This window comes from Orcinus orca, chromosome 3, assembly GCF_937001465.1.
Source record: "Orcinus orca chromosome 3, mOrcOrc1.1, whole genome shotgun sequence".
Lineage (NCBI taxonomy): Eukaryota > Metazoa > Chordata > Mammalia > Artiodactyla > Delphinidae > Orcinus > Orcinus orca.
This window is the reverse complement of record NC_064561.1, coordinates 137,748,505-137,764,876: the sequence shown is the minus strand read 5'-3', so window position 1 is coordinate 137,764,876 and position 16,372 is coordinate 137,748,505. Positions and strand designations below refer to the sequence as shown.

At 42.9% G+C, this 16,372-nt stretch overlaps 1 protein-coding gene across 1 annotated transcript in view; it reads right to left on the bottom strand.

Annotated features, from left to right (window-relative positions):
- Positions 1-4,562, bottom strand: part of DEPDC1B (DEP domain containing 1B) — a 103,796-nt gene extending 99,234 nt beyond the window's left edge. Inside the window, exon 1 of the mRNA XM_049707927.1 lies at positions 4,435-4,562. Within this exon, the coding sequence (XP_049563884.1) occupies positions 4,435-4,482 (48 nt within the window). The 5' untranslated portion in view covers positions 4,483-4,562. The remainder of the gene's footprint in view (positions 1-4,434) is intronic.
- Between the last annotated feature and the right edge of the window lie 11,810 nt (positions 4,563-16,372).

Sequence of the window (16,372 nt, the reverse complement as noted above, 5' to 3'; positions counted from 1 at the left end):
ATTTTATTTATTTATTTATTTTGGCTGCATTGGGCCTTCGTTGTTGCACACAGGCTTTCTCTAGTTGTGGCGAGCGGGGGCTACTCTTTGTTGCAGTGCGTGGGCTTCTCATTGCGGTGGCTTCTCTTGTTGCGGAGCACAGGCTCTAGGTGCGCGGGCTTCAGTAGTTGTGGTGCACGGGCTTAGTTGCTCCGTGGCATGTGGTATCTTCCTGGACCAGGGCTCGAACCCGGGCTCGCCTGCACTGGCAGGCAAATTCTTAACCACTGCACCACCAGGGAAGTCCTTGATTCTGTTTCTGAACTCTTTTTTTTTTTTAATCCCACTGAGCTGTTTGTCTATTCCTGAACAATACTACACTGGTGTGATTACAGTCTATTAATACTAAATTTAAATTTCTGGTAGGTCAAAGTCACCTATAGTCATCTTTTTTAAAACCTTTTAATTCCTCCACTTTTACTCTTCTGTATGAGCTTTCTACTCAATGCATCCCCACACAGGGGGGAAAAAAATCTATTAGGATTCTGATTGGTTTTTTAGCTATTCTGGTGATAGCTAGTTTTCATTTTACACTAGAAATTTTCTAAGAAGACATCCTTATCAAAGCCTCATATCACTTTTTTAGAAAAACTCATAAAAAGAATTTTGAATTTATTTATTTTGATTTTTAATAGCATTTAACGTTAGGATATTTACTCAATCCATGAGACACTTTAGATTTTCAAAACCTAGCAAGGACCGTGATCTCTGCTCCCACGTATTTCCAAAAATAATTCAGTCATTATTTGGCTACTCTGCCAAGAAAGAAAAAGTTATCTTTAAAATAACTCACTATCCTCAGTAACATTTAGAAAGAAAATATCCTACGTCAACAAAGAACCAGATAGAGCTTGAGAATGTGATTGTTTCAACGACGTATTACGAGACAATCTTTATAGCAAAGGGGACAAAACAGATTTGTTTTGTGATTAAAAAACATTTTTTGTTTATTTCAAACCCCTAGTTTAAGGCATAAAGAATCATACAACTGGGGCTTCCCTGGTGGCGCAGTGGTTAAGAATCCACCTGCCAATGCAGGGGACACGGTGTTCGAGCCCTGGTCCAGGAAGATCCCACATACCGTGGAGCAACTAAGCCCGTGCTCCACAACTACTGAGCCTGCGCTCTAAAGCCCGCAAGCCACAACTGCCGAGCCCCCGTGCCACAACTACTGAAGGCCATGTGCCTAGAGCCAGTGCTCCGCAACAAGAGAATGAGAAGCCCACGCACCACAAGGAAGAGGAGACCCCACTCGCCACAACTAGAGAAAGCCGGCATGCAGCAACAAAGACCCAACAAAGCCAAAGATAAAAATAAAAATAAATAAATTTATATTAAAAAAAATCATACAACTGTTTTTGCTTAACATGACAAATACTGAGTGTTGAAATGTGCTTCCTATTCTTTTCTCTTGAATATTTATTCCATTTCTTTACTTCTTAATATCAAAAATATTATGATATAGCACCTGGCCAGGGACTTCAGAGGCAAACAAACGCTAGATCTAGATGTACTTGCCAGTACTTGCCAGTACTTGCCAGTACTTGTACTGGCAGTGTGAACTTGGTCAAGTCAGTTCACCCCTTTACACCTCAATAAAATGAGGGAATTGGACTACATAATCTTTAGAGTCCATTCAAACTCTCAGATTCAATGATGGCTGTAAGTCTTTTAAAGTTTACTAGTTGCATCAGAAGATACAGACAACTCAGAACTAAGTTCAAAGAAAGGATCAGTAGATTTAAGCAGTTTCAGAAAAAGCAATTGTCTTTCTCATTATTTCTTTTTCTTTTTTTTTTTTTTATTTATTTTTGGCTGTGTTGGGTCTTCATCGCTGCGCACGGGCTTTCTCTAGTTGTGGTGAGCAGAGGCTACTCTTCGTTGCGGTGCAAGGGCTTCTCATTGTCGTAGTTTCTCTTGTTGCAGAGCACGGGCTCTAGGCGCACAGGCTTCAGTAGTTGTGTCATGTGGGCTCAGTAGTTGTGGCTCGTGGGCTCTACAGCGTAGGCTCAGTAGTTGTGGCGCACAGGCTTAGTTGCTCCGTGGCATGTTGGACCTTCCCGGACCAGGGCTTGAACCCATGTCCCCTGCATTGGCAGGTGGATTCTTAACCACTCTGCCACCAGGGAAGCCCTCTCATTATTTCTTTTTAACTAATGAACTATTTCATATGTGGGTTAAAATGAAAGCTATTTCAGTGAAGATGAATAAGTTGCTAATTAGCTTCCATATTCACCATGAATTGACTTACAGTGTCTGTCATTTTATTTTGGGCATAGAAATTTACCTAGTTCATAAAATGCTATTTTCAGATAAGACTTTGGTGTCTTAGAAAATGGAGCTGTACATGGTTTGAGAAAGTATAGTGAGCCATGAAAGGAGGAAGTAAACGCCTGCTCTTTGTGTACCAATAGGTTTTTCCCAAGCTTTTCCTGAAGATTAGGTTGAGGATGATGTTGGGAGAAGATGGAAATGCTAAGCTGGGAGCCGGGAGGAAAGGCGAGCTGGGGCAGATAAGTACAGAGGACTAATCACAAACTTTATGATTTAACTGATTAAAGAAAGCTGTAAAGCACAACTGAATTATGTTCAGGGAAACAGAGATTTTACAATGAGGGGAAAGTACCTGTAATGACTACAGAGATCACTGATAAATCAGTAATATTCACTTAAAAAAATGGCTATTGTTTTCTGTGTTTTCAAAAATCTTAGTTTACGATCAAGATTCTCAAATAGAATAAAGTTGAGAACTGAATTGACTACCTAGGAAATTCTGGTGATATTTAGGTATTTTCATTAATTATTCACATATTTAATTTCCTACTTAACTTGATCAGTCTTGGCTAAATCTGACTCGAATATCACTTCTTGGGGACTGAAGACTTCTGAAGAGCAGGGTACTTTTCTTTGTAAATTCCTTTGATAATATTTTAACGTGACTCAGAATCAAGAATGCCTTTCACATAGGCACTCTGCATTTATAAAATGTGGTACTTCAAACAATTCTGTGAATGAGATTAAAAAACAGTTCCAATTATCATGTAATTTATTTTTTTAGTCTAAAGCTGGAAGAATGAGAACTGGTTACCCCAAGATCCAGAGTCTCTCTCTATTTCCCCTGCATTAGTGCTGTGAATAAATTGGCAGTAGGGGAGTGTTATTTTCCCTCCACAAAGAATAGTAAAGTTTTTGAAAGTCCCTGATAAGGCACAACCTGTATCTCATCCTTAACGGTGGACCTACCAACACACCATTGTAAAGCAATTATACTCCAATAAAGATGTTAAAAAAAAAAAAAAAAAAAAAGATGTACCTACCAATAGCCTTGACCCCAGATGGTTTCAAGTGGTAGAGGCAACTGTGAAGTGGAAGCAGATATGAAAAGAGGTTTTATAAAATCCTATTTGTTCCCTGCTACCAGCATCCATACCTCTTAGAGGCAGGTCCAAAGGAAAACCTAAATTTATATGTGTTTAATTTTTTTTCAATGAATGAATCATTATGGGTGTCTGTAGTACATTGTTTGCAAAGATGACTACAATAACTCCTTCCATCCTGTTCTCACCTTTTCCTGGATATCCCTTAGGGTGCATAGAACAAGGAGCCTAATTCCCAAGTTAGCTGGGGACAAGAGAAGTGTTGACAGACCAAGGAGAGCAGTCCTTTCCTCCCAAATCACCTTTAAGCTTTCATAGAAAGTTGTCTAAAACTTACTCTAGACATTACCAAATTATCGCCACTTACTCCATTATGAAATCGCTAAAACCACTTGCTCCAGGTCACAAAGAAATCAAGTACGCCTCAGAACTCTGATTACCAAAGCTCTTCTCCCAGGAAAACAGTCAGCACCCTGAACCAGGGTCTGCAAAGGCTCTTTCAAACCATTAAGTCCGGGCCCACCCTCCTCATTTAGGTCGGTGCTCACAGAAAAAGAAACGTCAGGAGCCGGAAACGTGGCCAGGACGATCCACCTCTGTTCTGGGCACCGTTAGAAAGAACCTCAAGAGTCACCACAAGTGACACTCGGGACGGAGACACGCTCCAGGCGGCGGGTGGCCCTAAAGTTACGGACTGGGGCGTTGGATTCCGGAGGACAGGAGAGGGGAGAGGGGTGTCACCCTGGTCTTCCGGACGCTTTAAACAGGGAGGCGCCGTTGATTGGCGAGAACCCAGCCAACGTCTCGGGGTCGAAGCTGCGCCCAGCCTGGACGGGCTGGACCCCAGGCCCGGTTAGCCTTTCTTTGAGCGTCGTCCAGAATACCGCCGCCCGACCCGAAACATGTCCCGCCTCCAGACCCAGGCCCGGCCTGCCCTGGAGAAGCGAAGACTGACGAGTACGCAGTCGGCACTCAGGCCGGGGCCTCGCTTCGCCCAGATCCCGGTATGCACACTCACCAGCCTGGTGGCCCGGTATGGCCCGGGCCCCACGATGCAGTGCTCCATGGCCCGCACGCAGCGGCGGCCGCGGCCACACCAACGCAGGTCCCGGAGAGTCCTAGGCGCCGCAGTTTGAATCCCGAGCCCACGCGCTGCAGGCGCTGATTGGGCGGTGCGGCGGCACGTGACGGGAACTGCGGGGCGGGGCCGCCGGGGCCCGACGGAGGGGGCGGTGGGCGTCTCCTCCGCGACCTCCTGCTGCGGGGCGGCAGTAGGTTCACAACCGCCAGGGGTGGAGTCCGCGGCCCACCCTCGCCCACCCCGCGCACACGCAAGCAGTCTCCGCAGAAGGGTCGATGAACGTGTGTAATTCAGTGACCGAAAGCCGGTTGGACTGGAGAGGCAAATCCCTGTCCGTCCTTCCAAGTGCACCGTGAACCTGGTGGTGCGGCGAAGATTGGGAGAAGTGGGTAGTGAAAGGAAGCGAGGGGACAGCCTCTTCAAGTGGAGGGACATGTAAAAACTAGATAAGAGCTCTTGGCCACAGGGAGTGTCGACAGCGTGTAACAACAACAAAGAGCTGGAAAAGAGCCCCATTCAGCTTCCTGTGTTGTTCTTCTGGTAAAGTAGTCTTTCCCTGGAATTTGAGTTCTTTGTTTTTTGGATCTGACTGAAATTTTCAGTCCTATGCCACAGGGCTCTGAGTTCATTTTGCTGCTCAGAATTTTCCCCCTAGGAATTGACGGTGTGATTTGCAATTGTTCAAAGGGATAAATGAGGTCACCACTCTATGCCTACAAGTTCCAAGTTCATATGTCATCACCTCAGCAACCATTCAGGATGAGATATCATAAGTAAGAGATAAGGAAAGGATCAGATTCCCACCCTTTGTTAATACTCTTGCTGCATTTGCTGCCTTAGATATGTATTTAGCTGCATTTTAGAAAGCCCCAAAAATTCCTGAGATGATACATATGTATTACTTTTGTCATCAGAAAAAAGCAATAAAGATATTTTTTTACTTCCAATCCTTATCAGAACTTTTTCTTTTTTCTGGACCTCTAAACTCCATGGAAGAAATATTGCTTGTCCTTGGCAAGGGACACCCATGGGGCACAAGTGACAGAAGGAGAAATTTCAGAGCCTTGTCCATCTGGGGACTGTCAGCACCTGCCACAGTGGTGGAACTGTGATCAGATACAAGCCATCATGCCCTGCTTCCTGAGCATTTTCCCAAGAGTTGGTCATGAGCCAAAGACAAGATAGTTCCTTTTTCTGGAAAGGCGTATCTCCCAATGATCTACATATCAGAGGCCACAAAGACAGTCTTTGTAAATGTAGTTTAAATTAGACAGCTGATCATCTACCAGTCTTTCAGCATCACATAAATCAACTGGGAAATTGCTCACCTTCTCTCTGCCCTAAAATGCCAGTGCTTTCTGCCTTTCTGACCTATGTTTCAGCCACAGTGGTCCTCTTTCCATTCAAACCTCACAGTCCGCTTGGTTCCCCTGCTGGGAATGTTCTTTCCTCAGCTCTTTGCAAGGCCGTCTCCATCTCACCATTCAGGTCTCAGTTCATAATGCTGCCAACCTTAGAAAAGCCTTCCTTGACCTTCCTGTATAGAGAAGCCTGACACGCCCACCCTACTCTTGTACTGTTTTATTTCCTTCTGAGCACTTACCTGTAACTAGAATTACTTATTTTCTTCTTTTCTACTTCTACAATGATGGTTGTCAAATGAAGGGGTTCCAGCTTCTGGGAGCATTTGGGGCCTTTAGGCATTGAGGTTGTTTTCTGATCTTCTAAAAGGTAGGAAGGCCAGTACTGGTATTTTGTGGGCAGGGGCCAGGGGAGCTAGATGTCTTCTGGTGCTTAAGTCAGGCCACACAATCTACAATTGGCCCATGTTCTACATGCCTTTTTATTGTCCACTGGACATTCAGGTAAGTGAATAACCTGTTTGTTATTATCTGAGCCTAGAACCTAACTCTGTTTTACATGTAAAATAAAAAGTAGTTTTGGCCGGCTAGAGTACACACTGAAGTTTCCAGGAATATCATACCCTGTCCCATTTGGGATTGTACCAAAACTTGCTCACCATGTCACAAGAGCATCAGTAATGGCAACGCAGCTAATGGTATTTGAGACATGTATCTGTGTCATCCTGTATCTGCAACTCTTGAATTCAAGGGAATTATGCATACAGGTGCTGTATACTTATTTAGTCCTTATTTCAAATGTCAAATATAAAGGAAGAATGACAAGAATATTCAGTTGACTTTACCTTTACTTCTCTTCAATCCAAATTAATTTTTATTTATTTATTTTTGGCTGCATTGGGGCTTCGTTGCTGCATGCAGGCTTTCTCTAGTTGTGGCAAGCGGGGGCTACTCTTCGTTGCATTGTGCGGGCTTCTCATTGCGGTGGTTTTTGTTGCGGAGCACAGGCTCTAGGCACACGGGCTTCAGGCGCGCAGGCTTCAGTAGTTGTGGCACGCAGGCTCTAGAGCACAGGCTCAGTAGTTGTGGTGCACGGGCTTAGTTGCTCCACGCCATGTGGGATCTTCCTGGACCAGGGCTCGAACCCGTGTCCCCTGCATTGGCAGGCAGATTCTTAACCACTGTGCCACCAGGGAAGTCCCCCAAATTAATTTTTATAAGTAGATGCAAGTACTTGCCTATCTCATTATATCTTTCTGATATAATCATGCTTAGGTATTTATTTAAATTTTGAAATGAATATGGCTTTATTATGAATTACTTCCTTTTTATTTCATCATTATATAAAAAAATGTTAATTTTAATTATGTGTAGGTTGGTTACCTGTGCATTTCATTTCAGCAGAATAAAGAATATTGACCCTGATCCAGTTGTGAACGATTGCTCTGTCTAGACTATAAACTCCATGAGATCAAGGACCTCTTGTTTCCCACTGTACTCCAGTTCCAAAAACAGTATCTGATACATAGTAAACACTCAATTAAAAATTAATATATAACTTTGTTTTAATGTAAAAATGTTTTAACTTACTCAAATAAAATTGAAGCAGGAGGGAGATCCTACAGTTGGATTCTACAGTTGGATTCTACAGTTCCAATTCTACATGGATTCTACAGCTCCATGCCTGAGCATACCACAATCTTCCTTCCAAATCCATAGGCACCCCAGTTGAATAAGCACAAAAAAATGCTAGTTTATTTTTTTGTTTGATAGATTAACAACTATAAAGAATATAATGGTGCATTATTTCATTTTTCTACATTTATTTTCTATGTATTCTATGGTATTCTATAAATACATCGTAAGTTGACTCAGTTCCTTTTTGGAAAGAGTTACCCACTACTTCTAAGAAATAAATTACAGTCCTTACAGTTGTAAAGCTGCTTGCAAAGCTTTGTCACATTATCTCATTTAATCCTCAGAACCATATGGATATGCAAATATGGATAATCCCATCCTACTGCTGAGGAAGCTAAACTTCAGAGACTAAGTGACTTGCTTAACTAGAGAGGTTTAGTGTCCCACAGCCAGTAATTGACGGAACTTGGAACTGAACCTATACCTTCTGCTGCCAAAGCCTGTGGAGTTTGGTTTGCTTTGGTTTGATTGCTTAGTTGGTCGGTTTTTACTAATGCCTTCACAAATCAAAAAGGATACTTTCCAAATGTAAAGTAGAGTTTCACATTTATATTTATGCAAAGACACATTTCAGGAGGGGGGAGAAGGATAGAAACCTTTCATAAGTTTATCCAAATGATCATTCCTAGGAATGAGTTTCATAAAAACCTGAGGAAAGGGCTTCCCTGGTGGCGCAGTGGTTGAGAGTCCGCCTGCCGATGCAGGGGACACGGGTTCATGCCCCGGTCCGGGAAGATCCCACATGCCGCGGAGTGGCTAGGCCCGTGAGCCATGGCCGCTGAGCCTGCGCGTCCCGAGCCTGTGCTCCGCAACGGGAGAGGCCACAACAGTGAGAGGCCCGCGTACCACAAAAAAAAGAAAAAAAAATTATTTCCACATTCACAGTGGAAGCAATTTTAATAAATTGCTGTTCATACTCTTCTTGGCATATATACCATGATGGTAAGGCCATCAAGATCCTGTAGAAGCTTTGCCTCAGCCTCAGAACATCTTTATAAAGTGAGTATTAGCACATTGAGAATGGGCAGTTTCACCATCACCACCTGACTTGTCACTGATATTAGGAAGTTCCAAGCTATGGTGCAAGAAAGCAACATAGGCCTCAAGTATATTGTGGGGTTGGAAGCTGTGTTTCTCAATCATGCCCAGTAGGGAAGAGTTGGGAGTGGTGCCCTCACTCCCCAGGGGATTCCTGACTGCTACATGCAGTTCTGCTGCTGCCTGACAGGTCTCCCAGCCAGTTGGATGGGTCATTTTGAAAGAACTCCTCTGCTGAAACCCAAGTCACTCAGTTCCTACATTCAACTTGAGCCTTTCAGATTGTACTACAACTACATTCAGTTGTGTTTGTTGGCATTTAAGCCATCAAGACTGTCTATTTGCCAAGGTTCTTAAAAGTTGTAATATCTGTGACTTGATTTCCATGGCTCTTGGTCTGTACTGTCACTGTTCTATTAGGAAATGTTCCCCCAGAGGTTGTATTAACCCTATTCACTAATAGGGACATCATATTCTTTGGGGTATGGGTGAAGAAGAAATGATAAAAATATATGGAAAACATAAAACCATACTATTTCATTGAAACTGTTGAATAATATTTTTATTTCAGTATTTAAAAAATAAATGTCCCAAAGAAATAGAGAATTTATATTCATTCATTAATTTATTCAACAAGTATGTATGAGTACCAACTATGTGGCAGGCACTGTTCCAATCACTGAAATACTGAAGTAAATAAAACAAAGTTCTCATTTCCAGAAGCTGACATCCTAGTGGGGAAAGGGATGACAAGCTAACTAAAATACATAAAAATATATATAATATATCAGGTGGTAATTGGGTGCTGGGAAGAAAAGTAGAAGAAGAAAGAGAGGAGGGTGGAGGGAGTGGATGCTGTTTTGGCTCAGGTGGTCGGGAAAGTTCTGTCTGATGAAGTGACATTGGGTAGACAATCTGAGTGGAATAGAGGGATAGCTGTCTAAGGGAGGACCTTCCAAGCCAGTGGAGCAACAACCCATGTGAAAGCCTGAGGTGGACACATACTTGCCACGTCCAGGGAATACGGGAAGGGGGCCAGTGTTACTGGAATGGGGTGCGTGAAAGGGAGAGAAGAGGAGATGGGGTTGAATACAGAGTGGAAAGGGGCTTCTGAGGCCACATTATGAGCCACAGGATTTGGATTCTACTCTGAATTTGTTGCAAATGTATTAAAAAGTTTTGAGTGTGTCAAGATGTTAAATAGGTTTTTTTAAGCAGCACTCTTGCCATTGTGTGGATAATGGATTGGAATGGGTGTAGGTATGGAGTGGAAGCAGGAAAACCAGTTAGGGATACTGTTGCAATACACTTGCAGGAAAAATAAATAAATTTGGTTGGTACAGTGCTTGGCACATAGTGACATTCCACAAATATTTGTTGAATGAATAAATGAATGAGCAAGTGAAACTAAGCGGTGCAGTGGATAAGACTCCATGCTCCCACTGCAGGGGGTCTGGGTTCAATCCCTGGTCCGGGAACTAGCTCCCACATGCATGCTTCAACTAAGAGTTCACATGTCACAACTGGGGAGCCCTCATGCTACAACTAAGGAGCCCACCTGCCGCAACTAAGACCCAGATCAACCAAAAAAAAAAAAAAAAAGTTATTCATCTCCTAAAGATGGATTCAATTCATTTTATCTATGTGTATTTCTTATAGGTATGTACTCTTTGATATAATAGCTAACTTTTATATTTTCAATTTAACCTATACAATTTGCTGCTGAACCTACTATTCTGGTAGGTCTTATTGTTAAAGGATTATCCATTCTTGCTTCTCCCTTTTGAGTCTGGGAAGATATTGGGTTGGCCAAAAAGTTTGTTCGGGTTTTTCCATAAGATGTTACAGAAAAACCCGAACGAACTTTTTGGCCAACCCAATACAATCCATACCCCATGCCTTGTGTTATAATCGTGCACATGCATACACACACACGTGCACACACACACACATGCACACAGACTTCCTGCCACCTCACAATCACACCATTATAGTTTGAAGTTAGATTAAGAAAATCTTTAGCAAGGACCTAACTGAATGGTTTCTCATATTTGGACACAGGTTCAGTTTCTGGCATATCACAGCCATGCCTCTGTGTTGCTATGGCTAAGTATAATTCTCTACATCTAAGAAAGTGATATGATAGAAAAACAATATTTTTTAAATGAACATTTGTCTGGCCAAGGAACATAGGATTCGAAGAGGAAGATCCTAGAGACAAGAATCACCAAGGTAGCTTGTTTAAAATCCTAGGTACCTAGATTCCACGGGTGATTTATGGTTTTGACTCCTTACCAGCAACTCCAAAGATCCATGTACATATTTCTAATTTTGATGAGGCAAAACTTTAAAACTCCCACCTTGGAGGCTGGTATGCAAGAGAATGTCATCCAGCTTGTACATGAGCCTAGCCAACCCCTAGGATCTCATGTCCAATGTGACTTTGATATTCTCTCCTGTTTGTGTTTATGTATCTTATGGGGACAATATTATGCTATAGTTGTATTTCAGAATGATCCAAGTCAATGGACTTATTCCTCATAAATGCTAAAAGCCAAAAGAAGCTGGAATTTGGATATGCAGCCTTCGACTGACAGTGTAACATCCAAATAGAGGTGACTCATGGTTGAAAATATTGGATGAAAAGGGCAGGGTAGAGTTGGGGAAGTTGAAGACCTACAGGTAAATGAGGACTTTGAGGAAGGAAGAATATAGAGAGAAGAACAGAGGCCTTCACTGTCCCATTTCAGCCCTTCAGCTCACTACCCTGACTGACAAGTTTCTCTGGCCCTCAAACCTGCTGCTTCAATAGAAAACTTCTGTTGGTTCTTATAAGGTAAATTTAAATTTACCTTGCCCCATGACAGCCTAAAAAATTATATGTCTCATTTATCTTCATAAAGACCAAACACTTTAACAGAGAAGCCATTTGTTGTACAACAAATTAACTTATTTTTGAACTATCCTCCTGTTGTCACCAAACATCTTTAAAGTCACCTTAAAATTAACATTATCTTTTTGATAAACTTCCACAATATCCACTTTGTTGCGGGGTTTAGAATATTTCTTAGATGTGTAGTTCTTGTTTCCATACAAAGAAATGTGTGTAAGGTTAAATAGAATAAGATAGTAGTGAGAATTAACTGTTTGTTCTAGCTCTTAAAAAAAAAAAAAAAAAAAAACCTGCTGCTTCACCTCTGAGTCTAGGCTTGTCTGCCCGCTCTGGGCACTTCATCTTTGTGATTCCTCAGCCTGTCCTGGGCCAGGGATAGCTCAGTTAGGGGATTATCCCACTCTCTTGGTTCCCTCCCTAGAGGCTTCAACTCTGGGCATTCATCAAAGACTTTCTCCTCTATTTCACTGTCAAAGGCTCAAGATTCAAGTTTTCACCTCAGCAGAATTACAAATCATTACATGTTATTGAACTTTCAGGTAGCAAACCAATAGTTAAATGATACATTCTGGTATCAGTACATCAGCTGTCTGACCCATAGCCCCTAAGCTCAGTTTTAAGAAAAATCTAAAGGTAAGATAAAATTATCTGCACTTTTAAAAGATTCATCACAAATGGTCCCTGAAATAGCAAATATACTTAGGATAGCCCCCAAAGAATTCAATTTACCAAAAAAAAAAAAAAAAAAGGTGGAGGAGGAGAAGAATGTGCAGAACTTTTAGAAGACACTGCTGCCTGGTCTCACAGCCAGGTGCTTGTAAGTAGTAAGGTGCCCAGGGCAGAGGTAAGATACTTAACAGGGAATCTCCTACTCCTGGCAGCAGCAGCAGAGGACCCTGGGAGCCAAGGCCCATGGACCACAAACAAACACAAGAGCCCAGAGAGTCAGAGGTAGGACAGTGGGTGGCAGCACCAAGCCAGAGCAGGATGAAAATGCGATTGTGAGGTAAAAGCAGTTGGGGAACAAGGAAGGTCTGTGAGCTGGGGCAGGGTGTCTGTTATGTGTTGGGCTATCTTGAAGGGCTAACAAAGGCAACAGTGGTTATTGTGTTCGCCTACGACACTGCCACTCTTATTTTCTTTCAGAGGCAAGTAATTGAAACTGGCTTGGATATAAAAAACAAAGTTATTTTAAGCATTTTGTCCTTACTGATGATTACTTTATATTTTTCTTTGTTTATTTCTGACACAGATATTTTTCTTTTCTTTCTTTCAACTTTTTATTGGGTTATAACATATGGAGAAAAGCACTCATTATCTGTATAGGGTTTGAGAAATTTTCACTAACTGAACACATCCTTGTAACCAGCACCCCAATCAAGAAACAAAACATGACCAGGACCTGAGCAGACCTCCAGTCTCTACCTGCCTAAAGATAACTGGTATGGATCTTCTACTATGTAAGAAAAAAAGAAACAAGAAAGAGTTTACCCCAGACTAAAGACGGAACAAGAGCCACCTCACAAATTACCAGGAATTTAGTCCATCTACGTTGTAACCCAAAAGCCAACTATAAAAAGTGAACGGGGGCTTCCCTGGTGGCGCAGTGGTTAAGAATCCACCTGCCAATGCAGGGGACACGGATTTGAGCCCTGGTCCAGGAAGATCCCACATGCCGCAGAGCAACTAAGCCTGAGCGCCGCAACTACTGAGCCTGCGCTCTAGAGCCCGTGCTCCGCAACAAGAGAAGCCACCACAATGAGAAGCCCGCTCACTGCAATGAAGAGTAGCCCCCGCTCTCAACTACAGAAAGCCCGTGCACAGCAACAAAGACCCAGTGCCACCAAAAATAAATAAATAAAATAAGTTTTTTTAAAAAAGAAAAGCATTGAAAAAATGCATCTTACTGTATGTAATATGGCAAAATAAAAAAAAAATTTTTAATTGAAGAGAGACTTTCTAGACATTCAAACCCGCTTGACTACATTTCCTTATTCAGCTGTCTCTGAAAAGTCAATGATAGGGGACTTCCCTGGTGGCGCAGTGGTTGAGAATCCGTCTGCCATTGCAGGGGACACGGTTCGAGCCCTGGTCCGAGAAGATCCCACGTGCTGCGGAGCAACTAAGCTCGTGCACCACAGCTACTGAGCCTGCGCTCTAGAGCCCACGAGCCACAACTACTGAAGCCTGTGCGCCTAGAGGCCACGCTCCGCAACAAGAGAAGCCACCGCAATGAGAAGCCTGCGCACCACAACGAAGAGTAGCCTCTGCTCACCGCAACCAGAGAAAGCCTGCGCGCAGCAACGAAGACCCAACGCAGCCAAAAAATAAATAAATTTTAAAAAGTCAATGATTGGGTTGCTCCTGGAATTAACAGGGCAGAGCTTTGATCCCAGCTCCAGTGAGGGATTAGGAGGGAGAATAGCTCCTCAGAGCTATGAAGTAACCTCCAGCCTGTCTACATACCAGAACCCTGGAGACGCTTATTTAAAACACAGATGCCAGGCCTGACTCCAGGTCTCCTGAAAGTAGCTCCCTCAGGGCATAGGGGCACCAGAGGCGTGACCACAGATATGCCATTATTATCTGATCCTCTCCCTCAGAGTAGCTGAGGGCTGGAGGTGGGGTTCTGCAGGCCCTGCCAGGAGTCTCCTGAGGACCTGGGCAGCATTCTAGGAGAAAGTGCCTCTTACCTGTTCCTCTTTGCATGATGATGAAGTCCCAGAAGTAACATCCTAAAGGAATGTTAGATAAAGGCCTTGAGGAGAGGCAAGTCAGGCCTCCCAGCGAGGCCAGGAATAATACAGAGCCCAAGGAGATGGGAACAGGAGGTTTGAGGCAGAACCTAGAGTAACTACAGAGCTGCAGTGCAAATAGCTAGAATCAACTTTTAGCCAGGAGCTTTTAAAGAGACAAGGATCACAGCTTCATCTACTAAGGATTCTTGCCCAAAAACCTGAAACTAAACCTGACCATACCTCATTTTTATGAGGCAACTACCGATTTACAGGAAATGCAGAGGATGGAAAAATATGGGGAATTGCAATTGGCAACGTCTGGAATGTGGGGAAGTCTATAAGTGACCGGGTATTTGCAACTACAAGGAAGTGGGGTGCGGGGGGTGGAGGGAGAGCCCATAGAGGTTTGAGACAAATCAACCATTCACAGCATGTGGAATTATTTAGATCCTAATTCAACCTACTGTAAAAATGATAAAAACTAAAAATTTTAAAAAGCAATTGGGAGACAATTGGAAGATGGAATACTGAATAGTTATTTGAAGATAATCAAGAATTATAGTTTAAAATTGTATTGCAGTTATCTTTTCAAAGACTCAGTCTTTTAGGGCTGTGGTTTTAGAACTTTAACATGCATCAGAATCACCTGGAGAACTTGTTAAAATGCAGATTACTGTGTCTCATCCCCAAGATTTTCTAATTCTGTAGAACTTTGTTGGAGCCCGAAAATTTCCATTTTTAACAAGCTGGATGATGGGTACATGAGGGTTCTTTATTCCTATTCTGTCTACTCTTGTTATGTTTGAAATTTCTATTTTAAATGTTTTTTTAAGATAAGGGAAGAGAAAAAAATAGAAAAAGCATTTGACAATATCCAATTCCTGATTTTTTAAAAAAATCTCTCAACAAACTAGAGAATACAAGGGAGCTTCCTCAACCTAATAAGAATCTATGAAGGGCTTCCCTGGTGGTGCAGTGGTTAAGAATCCGCCTGCCAATGCAGGGGACACAGATTCGAGCCCTGGTCTGGGAAGATCCCACATGCCATGGAGCAACTAAGCCCGTGTGCCACAACTACTGAGCCTGCGCTCTAGAGCCCACGAGCCACAACTACTGAGCCCACATGCCACAACTACTGAAGTCCGTGCACCTAGGACCCATGCTCTGCAACAAGAGCAGCCACCACAATGAGAAGCCTGCGCACCACAACGAAGAGTAGCCCCCGCTCGCCACAACTAGAGAAAGCCCATGCGCAGCAACAAAGACCCAACGCAGCCAAAAATATTAATTAATTAATTTTTTTAAAAAAAGAATCTATGAAAGTCCTCAGGTAACATCGTATCTGATAAAAGACTGAATACTTTCTCCCTAAGATCAGCAACGAGACAAGGATATCTGCTCTCATCATTTCTATTCAACATTGTACTGGCTAGCTAGTACAATGAGGCAAGAAAAAGAAAGAAAAGGCATCCAAATCGGAAAGAATAAGTAAAACCGTCTTTATCTGCAGACAGCATGATAGCCTATGTAGAAAATCCTTTGAGGTCTACAAAACAGCTGCTAGAACTAAGAAGAAGGTTTTGCAATACTGTGGCAAGGACAGACAGACAGGCTGGGTAGGAGCTGGATGGCTGTGGGGAAGGGTTTTCTATCTTTATTTTTCTAAAGCCCCTAGGAGCTTTTTTTCCTCCTGAGCTTGCATCCTATCACAACCTGGGGGCCTTCCCTGACCGATATTGAGAGTGAAGACTTATTCCTTACTTAATCGTATTTCTCCAAGGAGAAATTCCTGAGAGCCATGGCTCTCAAACTTGTCTGCACACTGAAATCACTTGGGGAACTTTGAAAACTCCTGCTGCCCGGGTTCCACCTCCACAGATTGTGATTTAATTATACTGAGGTATGGCCTGGATGTAGGATCCCCAATTCTGATGTACAATGTACCTTAAGAACCACTGCCCTACAGGAATATTTCTGGCCTGGTAACCTCTGTGAACAGTGAGTTTAGGAGGTGAAACTGGGCAAGCATGGCTCAGGCTCTACTGGATTTTATGTGGGATCTGCCTGCCTTTAAAGTTTAGGGATTCTGTTCTGCTACTCTGAGCCGTAAATTGTACGGCAAGGGGCAGAGGGAACAGGAGGTAGCA